This window comes from Bos taurus, chromosome 19, assembly GCF_002263795.3.
Source record: "Bos taurus isolate L1 Dominette 01449 registration number 42190680 breed Hereford chromosome 19, ARS-UCD2.0, whole genome shotgun sequence".
In the NCBI taxonomy this organism is placed as follows: domain Eukaryota; kingdom Metazoa; phylum Chordata; class Mammalia; order Artiodactyla; family Bovidae; genus Bos; species Bos taurus.
This window is the reverse complement of record NC_037346.1, coordinates 56,129,654-56,154,637: the sequence shown is the minus strand read 5'-3', so window position 1 is coordinate 56,154,637 and position 24,984 is coordinate 56,129,654. Positions and strand designations below refer to the sequence as shown.

The 24,984-nt window shown below is 41.1% G+C and overlaps 1 protein-coding gene across 3 annotated transcripts in view; it reads right to left on the bottom strand.

The window, feature by feature from the left end:
• The window catches only part of GRB2 (growth factor receptor bound protein 2), a 66,115-nt gene that overhangs the window by 28,690 nt on the left and 12,441 nt on the right, over positions 1-24,984 (bottom strand). The window contains exon 1 of one of the 3 annotated variants that reach the window (XM_024980286.1): positions 16,419-16,460. Coding sequence (XP_024836054.1) covers positions 16,419-16,445 — 27 coding nt within the window. The 5' untranslated portion in view covers positions 16,446-16,460. 3 annotated transcript variants of the gene reach the window in all.

Here is a 24,984-nt window from a genome sequence, read left to right as displayed (position 1 = left end):
CGGAGCAAATGTGACAACTAAGTGTACTGTGGTATCCTGAAACAGAAAAAGGGCACTAGGGAAAAGCTAAGGAAATCTGGATAAAGTACCAACTTTAGTTAATCACAATGTGCCCGGAGCAGTTCATTAATTGTTAAAAAAAAAAAAAGTACTAATGCAAGATGCTAAAAACAGGGAAAATTTGGTGTGGGGCATACTTGCACACTTTGTACAAGTTTTCTGTAAATCTAAAACTGTTCTGAAAAGTAAAGCTTATATATATACATATAAAAAAAAGCTAGACTGTGGATCTGCTTAAAATCCTTCAAAGGTTTCTCATTTCTCTAACACTCACTGCTCCTCAGTTGTGTATTCACATTTAAAACTGAGGCAACACAAAAGCAGTCTAGGGACTTCCCTGGCGGTCCAGTGGCTAAGACTCCAGCTCCCAATACAGGGGGCCCGGGGTTCCACCCCGGCCAGGGAACTAGATCCAACATGTTGCAACTGAGAGCTTGCGTGTCACAACTAAAGATCCTGCATGCCTCCACTAAAAGATTCTGCATGCCGCAGGGAAGACTGAAGATCCCAAGTGTTGAGGGCTGCAACTACGACCCAACGCAGCCGAATAAATACTATAAACACAAAAGCAGCCTAGGAACTGTTGGAAGTGGGTGAGGCTTGACAGAGAGTTTGCTTTATTTAAACAGAGCTCTAGATGCAGGTAACTTTAGCAAAAGTACCAGAAGAACACTATTTCCAATGGCACAAGGTTTTTCTGAGACGATTTAATGCAGAAGCACTACTGTCTTGAGAAGAGTACTCAACCACAGTTCTACCTTTGTTGACAGCAAATTACCTCGTCATACTGTGACCTCTCTTTGTTGACTGTTCTTTGTATTGTGTAACACAGTTAACACTCAACACACACTGCAAGGGAGTGGGGAATGAGTATGTTTACAGATGACCTACGAAAGGCTATAATGTAACGTAAATTGGGATTAAAAACCACCATCATCACTACCAACAGCAGCAGCAAATCACCTATAATGGAGGAAATACTTAATAAAACTCATTATGTCTTTAAAACTCTAAACAAATGTTAAATATAAGGATTTTTTAAAAAAACAATTAAGGTAAAATGCAATTTGCTGTCCATTCATCTTAGCAGGCCTAATGGTCTCATTTTTACTTTAAATATTTACTTACCTACAGAGCTATTTTTCTTACTCTATACTTACCTGTGTGGACAATGAATCTTATAACTAACATAAGTGAAAAGACAGAGATGATCAATTCATTTGGCTAATACGGTAAACCTTATCAATCGTTTGGCCAAAGCCCACAGCACTTCCGGCCTGGCATGAGGCAGCACAGCGCTGAGCACGGTGCCTTCCACTACTTGCCCCCCCAACTCTCCAGCCTTCCTGCCATTTCCTTCCTTGAACTCCAAATTCCAACAATACTACTGCTACTTCAAGCTGCTTCCCAACTGCCAAGCTGTTTTATGATTTTTCAGACTCGGTATATGTGTTTCCTCTGGTTAAGATGGCAAAGTCAAGATTTAAGATCACTTTCTGTCTGCAATCATGGATCTTTGTATTATTACCACAGCTCTATCATCGTACCAGCTTCAATATATTGTGACTACTTGTCCTTTCTGCGACACTGAGCTATCTGAGGGCAGGTGCCACATCTGTTCACAAGGACACGTCTTGGAAGAAAAACCTTCGTTGGTGAAAGAGTATGTCCCCAAAATATTTTAGATCTTCCTTAAAAGAAATGATAAGCTATCTCCCAAATGCATATGAGGAAATGTGATTATTACATAATCAATTTTTGTGCCTGGTTTTCTTTTTGTTCATGATAAGCAAATGCTCCAGTAGCTTAAATCTCAAAAATATGGTTTCAACAGATTTCAAGCACTATTGTGTGTGTGTCTCTCTGACTTTCTCTCTCACCCACCTACACACATACATACACACTCACATCTTAGAAAGACACTTCTGGACAACATGGGCCAGTTTTACGTGTTTGGAACAATTCCTGGTAATTTTAAGTCCTTCACACACAAAAATCAAAAGACCAGATGGGATTTTAGGAGATTTTCCAATCCATTTTCCTATTATAAAACCTAGTAAGTAAATGAAGTCACCAATATGGGCAAGATAATTATCCTATTTTAGAAGGCTTCCATAGAACTATCCTTAAGAATGTACCCAAATGTAATCTCTACCGATGCAATTTAGGTCAAACTCAGTGTTAGCTCACACAGGAAAGCAAAATACCATCGTTTCCATGCATGTGTGCAGAGTAAGGAACATGACACCAAAGGAAAGTGTAGTGGAGCGAAAAGAACACCGAGAACCAGCGACATCCATGCCGTCCCTGCCGCTAACCTTGCTCTGGTGCCTTGGCCTGTCTGGGCCTCATAAAATCCCCCGTAAAATAACAGTGCTGGGCTGGAACGCTAGGTTCTTTTTTAAAGTAATATCTTAAAAAGGCACAATGCACTTATTGTGCACCTGCTGTATGACCTTTTATGTATATTAAGGACGACCTTTCCCAGAGAGAGCATTTTTTCAGATGACTGCACAGTTAATAAAAAGTGAAACTGTAATTCAATTCAAATTCAGGTCTGCTTGTTCTAAAAGACATTGTGCTAATCTGCCTACTGGGAAAGGGAAGAAGGGAAAAGAAAGGAAGGAAGGGAACTACAGACTGGCAAAGATGCAAGTAAGTGTTTTTCCTGCAGGCAGCATAAGGACAGAAAAATAGGCCAGGACAACCGCTATGGCATGAGCAGTGACAGGCAAACTAAGAGAAATGGGTCCCCGTACTTGGCTCTTTAAAACTGTCATCACAAATGCCAACTGCTTCATCGACTAGGATATGCCATCCCACTACTTCTTGTGTGTGTGTGTGTGTTTGTGTGTGAGCGTCGCTCAATCGTGCCCGACTCTTTGCAACCTCACGGATTGTGGCCCGCCAGCCTCCTGTCCGTGGAATTCTCCAGGCAAGAATACTGGAGTGGGTTGCCATTCTCTTCTCCAGAGGATCTTCCCAGCCCAGGGATCAAACCCAGTCTTTTGCATTGCAGGCAGGTTTTTTTTATCGTCTAAGCCACTGGGGAAGGCACGTCTCATATCTACTTGCAACATACCAGACATCCTGATTGAAGGTATGAGGGAAATACAGAAGAATCTGAGGAACCAACCTAAAATCCATGATTTGGGGAAGGCTGAGGAGTAGGCATGGAGGATAACACTCCTCAAATAGGAGGGAAACCTCCCAATTTAATAGGTTTTAATATCTCTGAAAACATGATTCCAGGAGCAAAATATATTATGCCCATTATGTACCTGTTACTAAGTAACTCCACTCATACAGACTATTAAGTCAATACCGTAAATTGTAATGTTGCAAATATCATAGGATTCATGTCTTCCCACATCTAGTATTTTTCTCAGCTTATTTTTGGTTTAAACTGAAGTTTCCCAATGAACTGTATAAATATATTTTTCAAGCATTATTGTATTTCCTGGTGTTAGAATCACACCTTTTTTTTTTTTTTTTGGTCATAATCCTAATACCCATAAGCATTCACAAAGCACTTCTGATTAGTGACGGAGCTGATAAGCTCCTGAGATCAGTTTAGAGAGGAGAGCAATAAAGAAGGCGCACTAAGATCCTCAGAGCCTTGGGCTCAGGCATGGCAGGTAGCGGGGTAAAGATGCCCACTATGTCTCAGCCTTAAAATTAAAAAATCACCCCCTCCAGACACATGAAAATGTGATTCACTGATACATGAATATCAATTTATGTACTGTATCCATAAAAAGAGTAAGATTTTTTCACCCTCCAACCACTAAATTTCTCCCGTTTGGGGGGCGGGGAGAAATCACCCCTGTTGAGAATATAAGACCCAGCTCATTTACTCTACTAAACTACTCAGAACACACAAAAGTCAGGAAGTACTAACAATCTGGGAGCCAGCAAATACTTTTTAATATATTGATTTTTACCCAATAGATAGCTAGCAATAGATAACAGATGCTAAATAACTGTCACTTTATTCTTGTTCTCAGTATTTTAACGGCTGGATACAGGACAAGAAAATCAGAAACAGAAACGCTCCTTTGTAAAGTTTACCCCACCCGCCCCACCAGGTGCACGGGCTTCGTCTTGCCTTTAAAGATTCTAGAACTACATACTCTCCCACCCACAGGATCACGCTTTTGAGTTCAAAATTCAGCCAGCTTGCCTCAGCTCCTGTGTGGGCACCTAAGTACAGTGGTGTGTGGGCCAATTTTCAAAAGGGCAGAACAGCCCCCCACCTCCAGCCAGAATCACCCAATTACTAATCTGAAAAACACTGACAGCCAAATAAAGTACTCCAGTTAAAAGTGAAAGACTTTCTCCATTGGGGAGTAGAGGAAGAACAGTCAGTCTAGAAGATAAAAAAAAAAAGAAATTTACAATTGTTTGAGCTGGGTAACTGAAAGAAACAGAAGCAAAAATAAAGGTGCTGCTGCTGCTAAGTCACCTCAGTGGTGTCCGACTCTGTGCGACCCCATAGACGGCAGCCCACCAGGCTGCCCCGTCCCTGGGATTCTCCAGGCAAGAACACTGGAGTGGGTTGCCATTTCCTTCTCCAATGCATGAAAAGTGAAAAGTGAAAGTGAAGTCGCTCAGTCGCATTCAACTCTGTGCGACCCCATGGACTGCCGCCTACCAGGCTCCTCCGTCCATACGATTTTCCAGGCAAGAGTACTGGAGTGGGGTGCCATTGCCTTCTTGTCACAAAGGCTATGTGTCTGCTTTGGGGGAAGGGAGATTCTTCTTCATTACACAGATCCCCTGGTTTCTAAAAAAGAATCAAGAGACCCTTCCTCAAAGGTTTTGAACACCCAAATTATCTTCTTCATGCCCTAATCCCTAACCACTAAGGAGTGGGTGCGAGGTCTTCCACTCCTGACCTCTAAAATCAGCCACAGGGCGTCCTATCATTTCCACCCATAAAAGCACCTTCCACTTTGAAGGCTTCTCTCTGGAAAACCTTTTCCACCTTGTAAAATTATGTGGATTATCTAGAGGGTAGTGATGGATCTACTCTTTGATCATTATTTTTCAGAAACCCAAAGTACAAATGCAAAGAGTGTTAAGTCTACAAAATGTTTTAGTGAGTCTTTCTTGTGAAATCACAACTCTAAATTTTTGTTAAGCTTGTCCTAACAGCAAATCAGACAAAGATCACAAAGATGCAGCTGACTTGTGTACCAGAAAGTCAATATAAAAACTGTGACCCAAAAAGTCAATCTAAGATACTCTTGGTAAATTCTACAATGGCTCTTTCCTGTTTCAGGGGCAGCAGGAATGCCTCCGTGGACAGCACCGATTACTGCTGGCTCCTTGCCAAGTATTCTCTTTCTGGTCTTGTGCTAAGGCTACATTTTCACTTTAGGGAAAACTCACCACAAGCTTCCATTACTGGCTATATTCTACTTCAGTTCAGTCGCTCATTTGTGTCCGACTCTTTGCGACACCATGCACTGCAGCATGCTAGGCTTCCCATATTCTACTTGGATATATGCAAATATCTCTAGCCCAAAAGAACCTCAACAGCTAAATCTCTTTCCCTGGAGGTCTCTCAAGCACCTCAAACTTAACCACAACCAAATGGACCTCAAGATGTTCCAGAAAGTATTCATCTCCCATGTTACCTTTCTCAGTTAACAGTACCCATGGCCACCAAGTAGCCTTAGTCAGACTTCTTTCTTATCCATCCCTGAATATAGTTCCTTCTACTATATAAATACATGTCCTCTTCAATTAAAATGTCCATCATCTCTACAAAACCCTGACTTCCCTTTCTTTACCACTCTGCTACAATTTCTCTCTTAAAATGCAACTGATGTTATTTCTGTGCGTATTGTCCTTCAAAACTTCCGACCCTTGAAGAATCAAGTCCAGTACTTTTTAGTCCGGCATACGATCTCCCTAATGATACAGCTTCTGCCTAACTCTTCAACTACCTCTGCCATTTCCCCCATGAGGATCTCACATCTTGTCTGCAGCCACCTTCTGTCTGTCCCGGCTCACCTGCTGTGCGTTCATGCCTCTGCCTGGAATGCCCTTCCCTCCGTGTTTGTTCACCTAGTCTTATTTCACTCTTCAAAACCCAACGAAATGTCCACTCTGTGAAATCTATCACCACCACTCTCCTTGTAAACATTTCTACTAGTGAACGGAAACTGTACAACCAAAGAGTGCACGCGGCCATGTCCTTCACAAAGCAGTGCCTGGTTTCACTACATACCTATAGAAGGTGAACACTTGATGCCTGTTGGTAAACCACCTCTCCTCTAATAAATAACTAAAATAACACAACTTATACTTATTAAGAATTTATCACATGCCAAAATTTACAACATATTAGGCCATTTCATCCTCACAACAACTCCATAAGGTGGGTAGGTATTATTCCAGTTTATAAATGAGGAATCTAGGTGCATTCAAACAGGCCAGAGAACCTGCCCAGGAGCTACAGCTTTAATGGAAGAGATGGGACTGGAACTCAGGTCTGAACGATTCCAGAGTCCACGCTTGTAACCTCTGTGCTTAATTCTCACTACGTTTTACACTGCCCTTAACAGGCCTCCCAAAGAGTATTGTCCATACTATTTTGTCTAAAACTTCAAGAATCAACTATCTAGCTAGGTTTCTATTAGGGTTTTATACTTTCTGCAGCTAAGGGAAGTTATTCTGGATTAAGAATGCTATGGACAATGAGCTCAGAATAATATGATTACTCTGAACTGTCTCATATACAAGTATCTGGCACCCAACCTAAATTCAGTCAACCAGAAAAGTTTTTCGAAGTCCATGTAGGAAAAAGAAAATAAATACTTATTTCCTCAGATCAATCTTCCAAAAGAATAACTCCTTCCATTTTTTTGGAAGGCAGGGCAATCTGCAAATGCAAAGATCCCTTTTATTTGGGAGTTTTGAGCCATATACCCAAACTCCTAATAGCAGTATATGAAGAAAAAGTCAAGATCAAACTCATCTTGTTAAGCCCCTCCTCCTCTGCTCCTGGCCATCTTTATTTTTAGGACATTCTCTGGCAGTTGTAGTATCAGATGATGGCGATACTGAGAATATGTGAGCTTCACAAGTTGGCAGGTGTCGGATGGCGACCCTGCAGCAGCTCCATCGGCAGCCCACCCAGACGCTTATGTTTAAACTGGAAAAAAGTCCACGAAGCAGGCAGAAGCCAGTGGCTCATCTTACACCAGACCCCCTACTTTCAGCTGTCTCAAAAAAGCAAAACACCAAACCCTCTAAATTAGAATCATTTCAATCTTCTCAGACAGAATCTTGTATCAAAGAAATTCTAAATCCTACTTTAATGACTTCTACTTTGTTGCAACGGTACAGGAAATTCAGCTGTCCTTTTGCTCAGAGGAAACCAGTGTGCGTTTTAAACAGAAGCTGAACACAGTAAAACCCGAAGGGGACAGACATCAGGGACGGGCTCTTCTGGCGTGATGTTACCTTCACAGCTGAGCTGGGAGTGACTGGCTGGTTTCATCTGAAAGAAACATCTGGTACCATCTATACCAAGGTGGAAAAGCTCAAATCAAAGTATAATGGAAAGGTGGGGGATAGAAAATGAGCAAAAAAAAAAAAAAAAAAACCCATCATCAGTACCTTTAGTATTTTTAAAAGATAAAACAGAAGAATTTAAAAAATAAAACCAAAGAATTTAAGTGGGAATAATTAATAACCAGCGGGTACCAAGAGATTGTTGAAGTACGTCCAAAAGATGAATAAAACAGCCCAGGACTGGACCTCATTCGATACCAAAACCACTCATCCTCCCAAGTCTCCCCAGTATCCAACTCGCCAAGTCTATGGAGCTACCATTTTCACAATTACTTCTTCTTTCCCTTTATATTTAAGTCGTACCGAGTATTATATTATACTCTTCTTTAAAATGCCTTTAACTATAATAAGGATGGTCACCTAAATTTATTTAAAATAGTGGGGGGAGGGGGGAGGAAACTGTAAAATGTCCAGCAGCAGCAGTGAAAGGGTTAAATCAAGTACACTCAGGCATGGACAGACTCTGCAGCTGTTACAAATGCTCTTTACTAAGAGTTTATAACAGCACGGGTCGGGTGGACAATGGGTGGTCTCCTGAACCTCTGCTGGGCCTCTAGGAAGCAGCCATGAAGCTTGGGTGGGACTGCCCCCTCAACCACATCTCCCAGAGCAAGTCTATCTCCTCTACCCAACACTGACCGGCTTAGTCCCAACCTGGACCAATCAACCCACACAGTAAAACATTTGCTGTGAGGCAAGAAGGGCACACTTCCCTTTCCCTGTGATGTTAACAAGATGTCTTCTGATTTAAAAAGGTAATTTCACATACAGTACCATCTTTAAATGTCCAGAAAAAAAAAAGATTATTAGGAGAGATAATAAAATAAACTTATTATTTCTGGGCAACAGATTGGGTTGGATTTGGGTACTGATCATTAACCATCATATATATTTTTTTGTTGTTGTTGTTGTTTTTTTCCATCATATATATTTTTAATTTACAAAACAGATTCCCAGATTAATCACTGTCTTTGAAACTCACATTCTATTCAGACTCTAACCCTCTGTGAATCCTTTCACCTGAAATGCCATTCTCTTTTTTCCCCAAATCAGTCATTTAGGATCAGGGCTTCTCTTCTTCCCTACCTATAATCCCCAACAACTTCTTTCTCTGAATGCTCGATGCTTTCAACAATTAGCAACCATTACAGTAACTAAGTCATTTACTGAACACCTACTATAATGCTACAGTCCTGAGCACTCTTGTTATTACATTTAAACCTAACTGTTTCTATATGAGTCATTTCTACTCAACCAAATATGAAATTCTTGGGGGGCATGAACTGTTTTACATTTATGTTGATTTGTTTTATTGCCTAACATATTCATTCTATCACAAAATAAAGTAGACATTCTAAATATGGATTATTTACATACATTTGGAAGGGGGAAATACTTTTAACAGAGCCTCAAGGGGTATATAAACATCTGAATGCAGAGTTTCAAAGAATAGCAAGAAGAGATAAGAAAGCCTTCTTCAGTGATCAATGCAAAGAAATAGAGGAAAACAATAGAATGGGAAAGACTAGAGATCTCTTCAAGAAAATTAGAGATACCAAGGGAACATTTCATGCGAAGATGGGCTCGATAAAGGACAGAAATGGTATGGACCTAACAGAAGCAGAAGATATTAAGAAGAGATGGCAAGAATACACAGAAGAACTGTACAAAAAAGATCTTCACGACCCAGATAATCATGATGGTGTGATCACTGACTTAGAGCCAGACATCCTGGAATGTGAAGTCAAGTGGGCCTTAGAAAGCATCACTACGAACAAAGCTAGTGGAGGTGATGGAATTCCAGTTGAGCTCTTTCAAATCCTGAAAGATGATGCTGTGAAAGTGCTGCACTCAATATGCCAGCAAATTTGGAAAACTCAGCAGTGGCCACAGGACTGGAAAAGGTCAGTTTTCATTCCAATCCCAAAGAAAGGCAATGCCAAAGAGTGCTCAAACTACCACACAATTGCACTCATCTCACACGCTAGTAAAGTAATGCTCAAAATTCTCCAAGCCAGGCTTCAGCAATATGTGAACTGTGAACTTCCTGATGTTCAAGCTGGTTTTAGAAAAGGTAGAGGAACCAGAGATCAAATTGCCAACATCTGCTGGATCATGGAAAAAGCAAGAGAGTTCCAGAAAAACATGTATTTCTGCTTTATTGACTATGCCAAAACCTTTGACTGTGTGGATCACAATAAACTGTGGAACATTCTGAAAGAGATGGGAATACCAGACCGCCTGACCTGCCTCTTGAGAAACCTGTATGCAGGTCAGGAAGCAACAGTTAGAACTGGACATGGAACAACAGACTGGTTCCAAATAGGAAAAGGAGTTCGTCAAGGCTGTATATTATCACCCTGCTTATTTAACTTATATGCAGAGTACATCATGAGAAACGCTGGGCTGGAAGAAGCACAAGCTGGAATCAAGATTGCCGGGAGAAATATCAATAACCTCAGCTATGCAGATGACACCACCCTTATGGCAGAAAGTGAAGAGGAACTCAAAAGCCTCTTGATGAAAGTGAAAGAGGAGAGTGAAAAAGTTGGCTTAAAGCTCAACATTCAGAAAACGAAGATCATGGCATCCGGTCCCATCACTTCATGGGAAATAGATGGGGAAACAGTGGAAACAGTGTCAGACTTTATTTTTTGGGCTCCAAAATCACTGCAGATGGTGACTGCAGCCATGAAATTAAAAGACGCTTACTCCTTGGAAGGAAAGTTATGACCAACCTAGATAGCATATTCAAAAGCGCAGACATTACTTTGCCAACAAAGGTCCATCTAGTCAAGGCTATGGTTTTTCCAGTGGTCATGTATGGATGTGAGAGTTGGACTGTGAAGAAGGCTGAGCGCCGAAGAATTGATGCTTTTGAACTGTGGTGTTGGAGTAGACTCTTGAGAGTCCCTTGGACTGCAAGGAGATCCAACCAGTCCATTCTGAAGGAGATCAGCCCTGGGATTTCTTTGGAAGGAATGATGCTAAAGCTGAAACTCCAATACTCTGGCCACCTCATGCAAAGAGTTGACTCATTGGAAAAGACTCTGATGCTGGGAGGGATTGGGGGCAGGAGGAAAAGGGGACGACAGAGGATGAGATGGCTAGATGGCATCACGGACACAATGAACATGGGTTTGGTTGGATTCCGGGAGTTGGTGATGGACAGGGAGGCCTGGCGTGCTGTGGTTCATGGGGTCGCAAAGAGTCGGACACGACTGAGCAACTGAACTGAACTGAAAAAGGGGTATGACCTTCAAATAAGTTAAGAACCACTGCACCAGAGATTCAACAAATAGTTCTTCAATCATAACTAAACACATCACCAATAAGCCCAGAAGATTCCCAGGAAAAACAGCTTGTGATACAGATCAGGCTGCACAAATGGAAGGACTTGTTTTTAGTCACATTTTGAGTGTATGACAAGGTACTGGAGTGGCATGTGGACAGTACTCTAATGAAATGGAGTCAAACACAGAACTTCTCTTTGACAACTGACAGCACTGTTAACAGTCGCTCTCCACCAGACCTGGGGAGTGCCTTTGTTTTCATCCTTCTGTTTATATGATCAGCTGTTGAAATGGTAATCATTTTACCCTAGTCAGAAAGCTCTTCCTAAGCCTACCATAATAAGCACAGTAGCATAATGGGGGAAGTGACAAATATAAAATTAACACAGTGTGGCAGTACTTCAGGGTCTTATAATCGAGAATTCTCACTTGAATTTTTCTAAATGAATAAGGCTTCCCTGGTGGCTCAGTGGTAAAGAACCCGCCTGCAATGCAGGAGCCACAGGAGACACGAGTTTGATCCCTGGGTGGGGAAGATCCCAGGAGGAGATGGCAACCCACTCCAGTATTTTTGCCTGGGAAATCCATGGACAGAGGAAACCTGGAAGGCTGCAGTCCATGGGGCTGCAAAAGAGATGTATATGACTGAGCAACTAAACAACAACATTCTTACCATTAGCTACAAATAAAATTTTAAAAACTCAAACTAATTTAGAAAATCTACAGCAATGCAATGAGGCATTTGCCACAAAGGGTCATCCTCCCATTTATTACTCTGTTTTGAGAGCTAGTGAAATATTAATAGGAATTGCCCAGAGCAGTCCATCTCATGTTCTTCAATATTCAGGCTGCCTCTTGCTGTGGAAGACGCAGAAAGAAGTTCCCTCGTGAGAATGAGTTCGACGCTGCTATTATTCACAGCCGAACCTCTTCCTATGGTTTAACATCCAACCTTTATCTTCCCCAAAAGATAACCACTACGTTCCATCCTGCTAAGGACGCCAACACTCTCCCCACCCTCAAAGCCTCAGCATGCTCCTGCTGGACCGCATCTCCTCCCCAGTCATATGGCGTCTTCCCTTGCAATGCCCTCTAGATTTGGACTCTTCTCCATTTCCACTAGGGCACTTCCCTTGTGGCTCAGCTGGGAAAGAATCCGCCTGCAATGCAGGAGACCTGGGTTAGACCCCTGGGTTGGGAAAATCCCTTGGAGAAGGGAAAGGCTCCCTACTCTAGCATTCTGGCCTGGAGAATTTCATGGACTGTATGGTCCATGGGGTCGCAAAGAGTCGGACACAACTGAGCGACTTTCACACACACCATTTCCACTAATTTATTTCAGGAGCTTGCATGCAACAAAACTACTTTCTGGGAATTTCCTGATGGTCCAGTGGTTAGGGCGATGTGCTCACACTGCTGATTGGGTTCAATCCCTGGTAGGGGAACTAAGATCCCACAAGCCTCCATTTACCACCCATCCCCCATAAAAAAACAACTGCTTCCTATTTGATAATAACTGTATACTTGTGGTTTTAAATGCTTACATGTTTCAATTAATTTAATCCTCACAACAATCTGATAAGGTGCTATCATCATCCCTGTTTTTCCAATGAGGAAATTTTGGCACTAAGAAGTTTAAAACCTTGCCCAACATAACAACTATGGCAAACCAGGTACCGCTGAAGCCCGAGCCTAGCTGGCCTGTCTCCAGCCAGGCCTCCCTCCCTGCGCCCCATCTTGCTTCTACTCTTTCTCCTCTTTAATCCCATACTACTCAAAACAGTCTTTCTAAAACTCTGGGTAATTTCACTGCTCCAGGACCTGTTAGAAAACACTGCTCTTTCATCATATGAATGTCTGCTTTCTGATTAGTTCAAAATGTGAACCAGATCAAATTATGCTCAAAAATCTATTCTCTCCCCGATCAGCTGTGCAATTTTATGCAACTTACTCAACCTGTGTGTTAACACACTTGAAAAAGTTCTTTCACTGTTGAGAGGAATTGAGCAAAGTACTTGGTACAGAGCCTGCCTGGCTCTCAAGACTGTATGAGCTCAGTGAGAGCTATATTTCTGGGCTCATATGAAAGCTTCACCTTCAACAAGGTATCGCCACATCATATGAAAGCTTCACCTTCAGTAAGGAATCGCCACGCTCAAGTCCATCTCTGTTCTCATGTTTCCTCCCACCGGGAAGGCCTGATTACTCAGATGGCAGCTACCACTTCCCAGTACCTTGAGTCCAAAATGACTTATAGTACACAATCACTACACCCGATTCTCTCTTGCTATAAGTCCTCTAAAACAGTGTTTAATCAGAAGACATATTTAGTAGAATGGTCTTTTTTACAACCTGCTTCACAGGGATGTATACAGAGCCTCACTAGCTCAACTCTAAGTCCCCAGTATACTGAAACTGTCTCCCTGGCACACACACTCAAAAGCCTGCAGACCAAACTAAATGTAGTCTATAAAAAGAGAATCTGAGAAATGTATTATGTGAGAATTTTCTACATTTAATGTCAACGTGTCACTAGATGCTCCTCAGAATTCAAAATGGGATGTATCGAAACTATCTTATTTAAATGATTTGAAGCTGGACCAAAGGAGTAGCAGCCTAAAGTTCTAGCAAAACTGAACGTTTCTTTACATTATAAGGCCAGAACCAAGAGAGAAATTTAAGAAGACATAAACAACCATATGCAGCTTTACTCAGTTGAAAGATGCTGACAGACCTGATTTATTCTTTGCTTCTTCTGAGCTCAGCACAGGGTCACAAAATAAGACTCCTGAGATGAGGACTGTGGGCTGATTCAGACTGGGCTGGCCAGAGGCTGACTGACTCCAGCCAACCAGCTGATCTGAGAATGACACCGGTCAAGACAGTGATGGTGTTTAAGAACTTACTGACCGCCCCCCATTTCCACCCCCCGTATACACCCACCACTAGAAAAACAACTCAAAGCGTATGCACTCCTTTGCTTTAAGGACAGCATTATTTCCTCAAGACATGAACCACCATCTTATCAATGAAGAGACACAAACACTTAAAACTAATGAATCCTCAAAGCTGACACTTAGATTGACTTAATGGAGTCAAGCTAAAGCCAGGCCCTGCTAGAGATGTGAATTCATTATTTTATTTTTTTATATCCTAACAACATTCAAGCTCTGGGTTTATCACCAGAATACACACATTCCAAGAGCAAATTCATGAGCAAATTTAAAAAGAGACATTAGTGTCTTGTTGATTGAGACCAACTACTCAGGGCCTAGAAGAACCGAAATGTTAAGTCTATGAACAAATTGTCACCAGCCTGTCAGATCCGCCTGCATTTCCCTCTCCTGAAGACTGCTAAGAGCACCTGCACCACTTGCTGCTCTGATTTCGGGACCTTGCTTGGGCTGGGCCCGTTCTAGGCTGGCTTCAGCTATGTTTGGCACCGTGAAGCACACTGCCAGTCCTGGGTGTGTTGCTGATGGGTCAGAAAGCAGCCCTGGAGACACAGGGACACCAATGAGAGTGCACACAGTTGTTCCTAAGTGAAGTGTTCTGGCAAATCTTGACAAACAAGAAGAAGAAATTCTTCCCCCAACCCACCTCACTTTTAGCAGCAAAGTAAACTCACGAGAATATCAGATAAGACCAGCCTCCTCTTCCTGCAGTCCAGCCCCTGCAGAGCGGTTCTCTATGGACCCTGAGGCTGGGAATTGTGTAAACTATGTAAATTAGAACAAATCATCAGGGTTACTCTGAACCATTCCTGTAAATTTGTTTTTCTTATACACTTAAAAAAGATTTCAAGAGAGAAAGCCAAATGTTTGCAATCTCCTCCTATATAGTAACATCTTATGAACCATCTGCTGAAATAAAATGCCATCGTGACTATAGATGGAATAAATGTCCAAAAATAAAAATTGGTGGAAATCGGGAATGTTTTTTGGACAGTAACAAAAGTAATACTGGCTAAACAGTCTTCAGATCACATGCATAGTAAAGTGTAATTATACCTTACAGAGACGCAAAGGAAAAGCAGCCAAGAAGCATAGCTCAGGTGGTGGCAAAATAAGGGAATAAGAAATTACAGCAGAAATTCCAGAGTTCTTATTTCTGGTTTATGTCACCTAAATAAATACAAAAACAGCTGAGGCAACATAAGAACCAAGTCTGACCTCTGACAGGGTAACACTGGGTAATGAAGACAATATCCAACTATGGACTCCATTTACACCGAGTGGGATGAACCTGGTGTGGTTTCAACGCTTCTTCTGTCCCAACAAACTAAATGACCATGTTGCTGGGCACTTTGCAAGACAGTGACACACAGGAATCTGAGGCCTAGGGAAACAAATGTGCCAATGGCCAGCACACAGTGGCACCTCTTTTGGGGCACCTGAGGGAAAGAAAAGCAGGGAGAAAGATTTCTGAACTCAGGCGGGCGTGCTGTAAGTCATGAGAGAAGGATGGGAGGTGACCAAGGTCATACTGGACAAAAGGAATGGCAGGTCTGAAGACCACAAAGTGTGAAATAGCTCAGTGTTCACGGAAATGATGCACGTCATGGAAAACTGACCAAATATTGTTTAAATATAGTTACAATGGTTCATCGTCCCATTATTTGACATTTCTGGCAAGTTATGTTCACTAATGAAACACTGTAGAGCTTTTAGGGTAAGGATATTTAATTGTGCAAAATATCAGTGTAATTTAACACAATGAAACAAAATGACTACAGTAAGAGTAAGACTTTGCCCAAGATATTTATGTAAAACAGAGTTCTGAGAAGAAAACACAATAATTATGGTTTTGCTGAATTCAGAGAAACGCTGCCTCTGCTCTCTGGATGGGCCTCAGATGCTGCTGTCTGCACATTCAGCTCAAGACCACATTACACATCCAATGAAACAAGGAACTCAAATTAGAAGAGGCAGCACTGGACTCAACAACACATTGTCTGTCACCCCAGTGGAGCCATTCGATGAGCATGCTTCAGACTCCACGGGACGACTACAGGCTCCTAGCATCTGCCTCTGTCTGCACGGCTGGCGGTAGAAAAGGCTCAGCGCTATGGAGAAAAGGGTCTGGAAAGTCAAAGAGCCACAAGGAAAGGGAGTAGTGCCGCCAGGGAAGAACTCGTGGAGAAGAGAAATCCTGCCTCAGTTCCACTGTCCGTCCACAGCAACCTCCTACTTTCCCTCCCCCAGCCTGATTCTACCCAAGGGACCCACCTCCAAAGACCAGGGTGCTTTAAAAAAAAAAAACCTATGTTAAAAAAGACCCCTAGGTTCATAAAAGGAACTCTGCTCAGTATTACATAACAACTTACACGGGAAAAGCATTTTTAAAGGACACATGTGTAACTGCTGTGCACTTGAAGCCACCACAACACTGTTAATCAACCATGCTGTTCAGTCGCCCGTCGCGTCCGACGCTCTACGACCCCATGACCGCAGCACATCAGGCCCCCCGGTCCCTCACCTTCTCCTGAACCTTGCCCGAGTTCATTCGTGTCCGTTGTGTCGGTGATGCCATACAGCCGTCTCATCCTCTGACGCCCTCTTCTCCTTCTGCCCTTAATCTCTCCCAGCAGTTAACTATATTCCAATACAAAAAAGTAAAAAAAAAAAAACAACCCGGAAAACTATGCTCAGTAAAGATGCTGTAGCAGTTTTAGTTTTATCTTAATGAGAGAATCCTGTCGAGGGACCCCTGGCTAAGAGCGCCAGGAGCATTGACATTTTACTCTACCCTTCCTGTAAACAGAACACTGAACTCTGGGGCTCTCATTCTTATATCTGATAAACAACTGGGTACATGTTGAGCTGAGTAAATGTTTTCAGGTCTATGAAGAGGAATCTTGAACTTCTTTATTTACTTGAGCAATTTTCTTTCAAAGGCTTCATGAAAAGGTATTCAATTTTCCACTTCTTTGACCACAGATTTTTTTAAACTTTAGAAACTAACATCTAGATAGCGGATTTCAGGTGTATACCATGCTGGACCATAAACTTGTTAAATATAATTCACATTCATATGGTGTTGGAGAAAATAAAATGTTTAATCCTTTCCATTTCTGAAGTTACTAGTGTAAAGTTCATGCTATTTTAAATAGCTGGCAAGTTCTAGTTTAAAGTAATCCCCCTTAAAAACACTACTCAGCATGTTCTACATACAATTGTGTAATAGAAACCTATTTCCATAAATGTTTCCTTAAAAAGTGGGGTGGTGGTGTCATGGGCATAAAAATGAGTGATGGTTACAAAACATGAAGTGTCATAATTACTTGGAAGCTCTTTGCATGGGCCATGTTGTCATCAATATGTCTACTTTTCTAACTGTCAAATACACTGAAAGGCGATTAACCTTTCAAGTTTACGTGTTCTAGGACAACTCCAACAACCCTTCAGAGTTTGACAGTAAGCTCTGCTAATGTTAGAAGCAAAGGCCTCAGTATGTCAGACATCTGGATGGACAGAGCAGTGATGAGTGTTTCTAAATTAGCTCAGAAACTTTTCAATACACCTGTCTTACCAAGTCTGTTTTCATTCAGAACACTGTGCATACCTCTAGCACAGCTCTCAAAACTGAATTATTAAATACATCTATATCTCAAACCCTTTGCACTAAGCACTGTACCCTTAACCTAGGGAAAACTCAGTTTCTTCATGTGATTCACCAGGACACTGGGGTAGCAGTCTTAATGTACTGTTGACAAGAGACATATTAATACCACAGGTGTTAGTTTCTGCAAAAAGCCACCAGTCAATAATGTGTTAAGAATTCATCAAAATTCTACAATTATCATGACACATACTCAAGGGAAAAAAAAACTTAACCGACTAGACCTAAGAGACATCCAGAGAACACTCAAACCAATAGCAGAATATACATTAACCTCAAGCATACAGCAGAACATTCTCTAGGACAGACCACATGCCAGGCCATAAAACAAGCCTCAATAAATGTAAAAGAACTTTAATCAGTATGCTCTATAAGCGTAATGGAATTAAAATAGAAATAAGCAGCAAAAGGAGTTCTGGGAAATTCACAAATATGTGGAAATTAAACAACACACTCCTAAATAACCAATAGGTCAAAGAAAAAAAACAACAAATTGGAAAATATTTTGAGATTAATGAAAACAAAAACCACTGCACACCCAGATTTATGGGACGTAACTAAAGCAGCATTCAGAGGGAAATTTAAGGCCACACTCTAAGTATTTATAAATATTTACATTAAAAGGAAAAAGTGTGCAATAGTTCACTTCAAATTGAGGTCGCTGTTCTTTTATTTATAAAACTCAACCCCCTCCTAAACCAGGTAATCAATCATTTTTCATCAGGTTATTGGAGAATATGCAAATGAGAAGTTTGCTTCTTTTACAAGACCTTTAACATCTAATAAGAAAGGAGGAGAGAGAGAAAGAACATGCGGAAAGCTTACACTTTTGACACACAATACCAACACACTAATAGCTACATTTGAAAATAACTTCTATAATCTTTAAGGGCAACAACTGTTCAGGCATGTGTATGTACATCAGCTGCTCCAAGAAGGCAGACAGAGGGCACCTGAACACAAGGAGTATGACTTTCCGAGTTCCTTCTCAATCAGTAACCTCAATTTGTTGTTCAGTGGCTCAGTCATGTCTGGCTCTGTGTGACCCCATGGACTGGAGCACGCCAGGTTTCCCTGTCCTTCACTATTTCCCAGAGTTTGCTCAAACTCATGTCCACTGAGTCAGTGACACCATCCAACCATCATCTCGTCCCCTGTTGTCCCCTTCTCCTCTTTCCCGGCATTAGGGTCTTTTCCAATGAGTTGGCTCTTTGCATCAGGTGGCCAAAGTATTGGAGACCTCACTGGTCTCCAGGAAAAGACTTGCAGGGCTACAAGCTTCCACTTCTGGCACTAAATGAGGCCATTAGCCACAGATTCATTTGGATATCAGATGCAGACAATGTTAGCACAGCTTCTGGGAAAATTAACACCAATTTCAGGTTCAAGATCTACTCTGACTCAGCTAAAACATGTGACTTTGAGAAAGTCTTAATCATTATTATCTTCTCTGATAGGCTGGCAAAGAAACCTTTCGACCTACTGCTTTTTTCTAAAGAGGTTCAGTACATTTAAACAGAAACCCCATCCTTCCTTCCGAAGACAAAGTACCTGCTTACTTTCATTATTACAATTTTGCATATGGCTTCACTGTGCTTCTCATCATACCCAGAAAGTATAGTGAAAGCACCTATGGCTATATTCATTAAATGCTTTTTTCTCCTGAAGGTTACAGAAAAGCAGAACAGTTACTTTCTATGGGAAGAATGCCTGCCTTTTACATCTGCTAACAAGTACAACATCTGTTTATTTAATTTCAAAAAGTTATCTGGCTGACAGGAGGGATTATGGCCTAACTTTCCTTTATACTTTTCTATTAAACTACTTTGATAAACATTTTAAAAGAATGAAATATACAGACATCTGATTTTTTTCAGTGCACAACAGATAATTAAAACCCACTAATAACTGCAAATCCTTATTTTTTCTCTTAATTTTACTTTTCAAAGCCAAACATTTTTATAGATGTTGATAAATAAAACGTAAACTTGATTAAAGCTAAATATAGACAGCAGACAAGGAAGGAGACATGGATAATTAAACCTCTGAAAAACTACAATTTGGCTGCATTACTAATCTCAGTCCAGTTTGGAGACAGACTGAACTCAAAATTACATAAGTAAGAAAGCACATTACATTAGTTTTGTATCAGGTGCAGGGAAAAGATAAGCGAAATTTAACCAGAAATCTGGGCAGCAATACCAGTTTTAGGGCCAATCTTAGTTTTTCATAAGGAAAAGGGCAGAGCAGGCTTTTAGCTTATTGCTGTATATTCTCTATTTTACACCTAGTCATTCTATGCAATAGACCCAGATAATGTGGAGATACTTCCGTGCCTGCACCAAAAAGAACTGAAACAAATTTAGTGTATGAAGCTGTACATTGTGATTTCTTTGTCCTTTTAAGAAAGCAAAAGAGACTCTAAAATGTTTGTTGACTTACACACTGACATCTAAAAGACTACTGTAGTGTTTTTGTTTTTTTACGGCTTTTCTGATTATGAAACTAATATATGCCTATAAAAATATCCATTATAGAAAAGCATGCTATAGAAAGCAACAGTTCTCAGTCATCCCAACAATCAGAGAAAACAGGACAGTTTTCTTTTTTCTTTGTATCGCAGTGCACGTAAGAGCGTGAGGATGTTTCAATAAGTCACTCTACTTTGCCAAAGCTCTCAGCAGAGCCTCCTGGCTCTAAAGCTAAACATTTGCAGCATCAGCTCAACAAAGCCTGGTTTGTCTGTCTTCCCATCTTTTTCCAAACATGAGTGAGGATGGATGATCTCCCTCTAGAAGGGATTCATTTAGCCAGAGAAGTAAAACTGAATTAAAACTACATCTATGAATACACATCAAATTTCTCAGCTATCAAAATTACTTGTTTACTTGACACAGCTATAAAAAAGCAAATTAATCACCTGAAAGAACAGTAAGAAATAAAGCGTGCTTCAGAAAGATCGTATGCTGTTGTGAGGGATCTTAGATGCTGAAGAAGGGATTCAATCACTTCACAAATCTGGCTCCACAGTCTTATAAAACACTGTCAAACTGAATAATGTTCTATTGTTAGAGGAGGACAGAGAATGAAGCCAACACTAGCTGCACTATTACTGTGTATTCTCAGATTACGGGCCATTCTCATTTAACGTGATCTCAAGTAGGTAATCTGTGCAGTCCTTTAGGACAACAGAGCATCAGACATAATCAACAGCCTCCTCTGAGATTATGCACTAAATTTTTAATAGAAACAAGAATCCAGCAATAGGAAAATACCTAAGTCAATTACAGAATATTAACTTTACAAATATCTAAAAATACTAAACCATTAAAAATAATTAGTAAAACAAATACAGGAAAATGGTAACATATGTTGTATTTTAAGTCTGCTATAATCATAGCACTATAAAAATGTTTGTACAATGATAAAGCCTAGAAGAGACCTGTAATAGTAAAAATGCTGGAGTGAGGAGTTTATGTAGGTCTTTGAATTTCCTATTTTTTTCTATTAATCTCTGTTAAAGTAATTTTAAATGTTAAGAAAAATGGAAAAACTGATAATAAAATGAAAATATATTCTTTTTCCTCTAGCAATCCATTTCAAACCATACACATTTGTCCAGGAAAGTAAAAGACCTATGAAATAATGACACAAAGAGGACGTGCAATGGTCAATATTCTGACTGAAAACACACTGCTCTCTTGTTCTCTGTGAAGTTTACCGTTTCAAGGTCCAAAATACATTTCCTCTCACTTAAAAAAAAAACAAAACTGATGCTTTCTGTAGTTTTCAAAAGCAAAGTATTACAAAAGTCTTTGCCATTTTGCTAAATGTAGATTTTAAAGCTCTGCTGTTAAAGAAAAAACAAATTGGTTAAAAATCAAAGCCATTGTTAGCATGAAAAAAACACTATTTAACCACTAATAATTATTACCTGTTTCAATAAAAACATTAGGACAGAAAATATAAGAGCTATTGCTGGAAATGAGACCAAAATAGGCTCTAAGCTTTTCTACATGATAAAGAAGGAAACATACCAAAGCATTGTTTATAGCATCCTTAAGATTTCAAAAAGCTGTCTGAGGGGAAAATATACCTCTTCTAGATACTGAGACCATAGAGAACATTCTCCCACAAGTCCTGCCTGGGGACGCCTATAATAACCAAAGACTCCAGGCTCCTCTGTCCATGGGATTCTCCGAGCAAGAATACTGGAGTGGGTAGCCATTCCCTTCTCCAGGGGATCTTCCTGACCCAGGGATCAAACCCATGTCTCCTGCATTGCAAGGGAGATTCTTTACCATTTGAGCCACCAGGGAAGGCCTAATAATGAAGGACACCCTATAGAAAATAAGCAGTTTTTCCCAAGGCTGTTTCATCTATCATTTCAGCATAATCCCAAAGCTCCACTCAGCCCAAGAAATACACAACAATGAGGTCCCCAAGAGGATGCTGGGCTAAATATCCACCTCTTTCCTTTCCAGTTTAACCCTAAGAGAGACCAGAGACTGTAAGAACAAAGAAACTACTTGTCTTTCACACATCCTCCATCAATATCATGCTTTCAGCTCAGCTCTGGGACAGTGTATACAGTTCCGAGTTTGAGGTAATTTTAGGACAAGCACCTGGCCAGTTATGTGCATCAAGTCATGTAACTTAACAGTTACCTGAGACAGTGGCTGGACAGACACCCTCTTGCCTCTTGTGTGTCTGAGAAACATCAATACAATTAATGGCAGGGAGCTCAACTATCTACTTAATGCAAGTCACTGCCTTAAGCACACTAATGTATTAGTTCTTGAATCCTCACTGTAACTCTAGGAAGGCAGATGCCACTGTTCCCATTCTGAGGATGGTAGAACCAAAGCAGAGCTTCCCAAGACCACAAGGCGGGACCTGCCAGTGGCCGAGTCAGGATTTGAAGGTGAGTCAGGCCTGGAGCACGTTACCACAAGTGTCTCTAGTTCCACACTCACCAGGAGGTAGAAGAGAGGACATATCTGCCAAAAAGACCAACATTTTCCTCAAAAAAGGCACTGCTGTTTTTCAGTCGCTCAGTTGGTTGTGTCTATCTTTGCAACTCCATGGGCTGTAACCCACCAGGCTCCTTGGTCCATGGGATTTTCCAGGCAAGAATACATGAGTGGGTTGCCATTTCCTCCCCCAGGGGATCAAACGCACATCTTCCACAGAGCAGGCAGATTCTTTACCACTGAGCCACCTGGGAAGCCCACTTTACAGGCACCACAATCAGCTCTTGTAAGGTTTTTTTCCCCTAATAGGTAGTAATTCTACGGATTCGAAGATGCCTTTATTTACATCTTTTAATATCTCTGAAGTGCATCTTAAAAATGATCCTATATCATAATTAAACTGCAGAAAGTTCTTTTCTAGGTGGTATACAAATTCACTGAAATAAATATCCTTATATCTAAAATTTAAATATGTGTGTGAATTTTGTTAAGAATGAATTCTTAAAAGTAGAATTGCTGGGTCATTTTATGGTCTAACCTGTATCACCAAGCCACTGTTCAGAAAAATCAATGTATGTGCGCAAACCTCTACTGGCGGGAGGCGACAAACCCATATCCTCACACCCTAGCCAAGAGAGGGTGGGCCCGTGTTCATCAGCTTTTCTCACCGGACAGGCGAAATGACCGTTCTCCCCACCTCATTTCCTCATTAACCTCAGCTTACTTTAGGTAGGGTATCTAATATGTCACCATGCATAGACAGTGCCATGAGACAGCTGTCCGTGCCTCGTAGGTGAGCAATTCAGGACCGCTGAGAAGTTTCCATTTCTGGTTTACTCATACCTGATGGTTAACAGGGGCATTATGTACCGCTGGAGAAGTACTGTAGCCAGCTGAAGATCAATCCCCAGCTCTGCCTCTTACCTGAGCCCATTAGTTAACTTCTGCACCCATGAGATGGCATTAATAATGCCAACCTTTCGATGCCCCAAATCAGAAATCACGTATAACTTTGAGGCACATATTAAATGCCCCATCAACAGTAGCTATTCAATGATGACTTAACTATAATGGTTCATGGCGGTCAAAACTGAAGACCCCAAAAGAACGGTGCGTTTCCTTAGACATTTCTTTCTCCAAACAGGGATGACTGGTCGTCTGCCAGTTCCCACCCCTCCCCGGGCCCCAGTCCCCTCAAAAAGAACACTGAATAGGAACTGAAAGTTCATTCTTAGCACCTATTTAGAAACAGTCCATTCAGATGGCGGAGGGTGAAATACATACAATGAAAGGCAAACAAAATGCTGAAAGAGAACTCAAACTGTCCTCATTCTCGAGGCTTAAACACAACATTTCCAGTTTAGTTAACAAGACTGGTAACAATTCTTATCAATAGGCAAAGAAATACTTCAAAAACTATATCAATAAGCTCATTTTGAAACACTGAAGGAAAAAAACCTACCCTATCTTCTTATTTTTTAGGTATGATATTCAAACACCTGAAATGAGACTTGTGTACTGAAATCCAGGACTTACGAGCTGTTGTGAAAACTGTAACTAATCAAACCCGAGTTCATGTTCCTGGTTCTCAGGAGCATACTCAATGGACACTCTTTTCTCAGTTTATACAGGAGATGTATTCAAATGCCCCACCACCACCTGTGACAAGCAGAAATCCCATTATATTTCCTTTAACTCAAAGCACCCCTGTCCTTCACTCCTGGTCTCCAATACCTGTGCAGGCCCATATGTCACAGCCTGATAACTGTGACCCGGGAGGCTGGGACTCCAGGCTCCCCTCCTAGAAATCATTAGATTTACACAGAGGATACTTTCATCATCAGCTAATAACCTTCAGAGGCTTAAGGACAAGATCGAACTCTTACTGAGTTTTCCTTGCTTGGCTCCAATTCTATCTTATTTTCCATTCTGTCATAGACTATCACCTTATTCTAACATTCCTGTCTCAAACACAACAAGCCCAGTCCCGCTCCCCCTCCCCCTGCTCAACACAAGGACCAGTGCAAGTCACGCCTCCTCCACGCAGCTCTCTCCGACTTGAGCTCTTACCAATCTCTTTCCCTCTAAGTTACACTGGCAGTTAAAGTGTGTGACCCAACTTCAGCATTCTCTCAAATACCAGATCAGCACTAACAGCTGTGACACATTAAGCTCCACGGCCACCATTTCCTCACCTGTAAAATAAGGAAGTCTCTTCCTGTTCTGAAGATCTTCTAACTTTACACACTCTTGCACAGTTTCACATATTTACCTTATTTCTCTTATTTTAGAGTTCCTGAAGAGACAACGTACATCTATTTTTCCCCCAACTCTCAAGGCCACTTACCCCAGAATGTGGCTCATGGAGATGCGATGTAAGCGTGAAACAGGGCCACCAGCACTGAGCGAGTTTTAAAGCCACCAAGACCGAGTTTTAAAGCAGTTTAGGA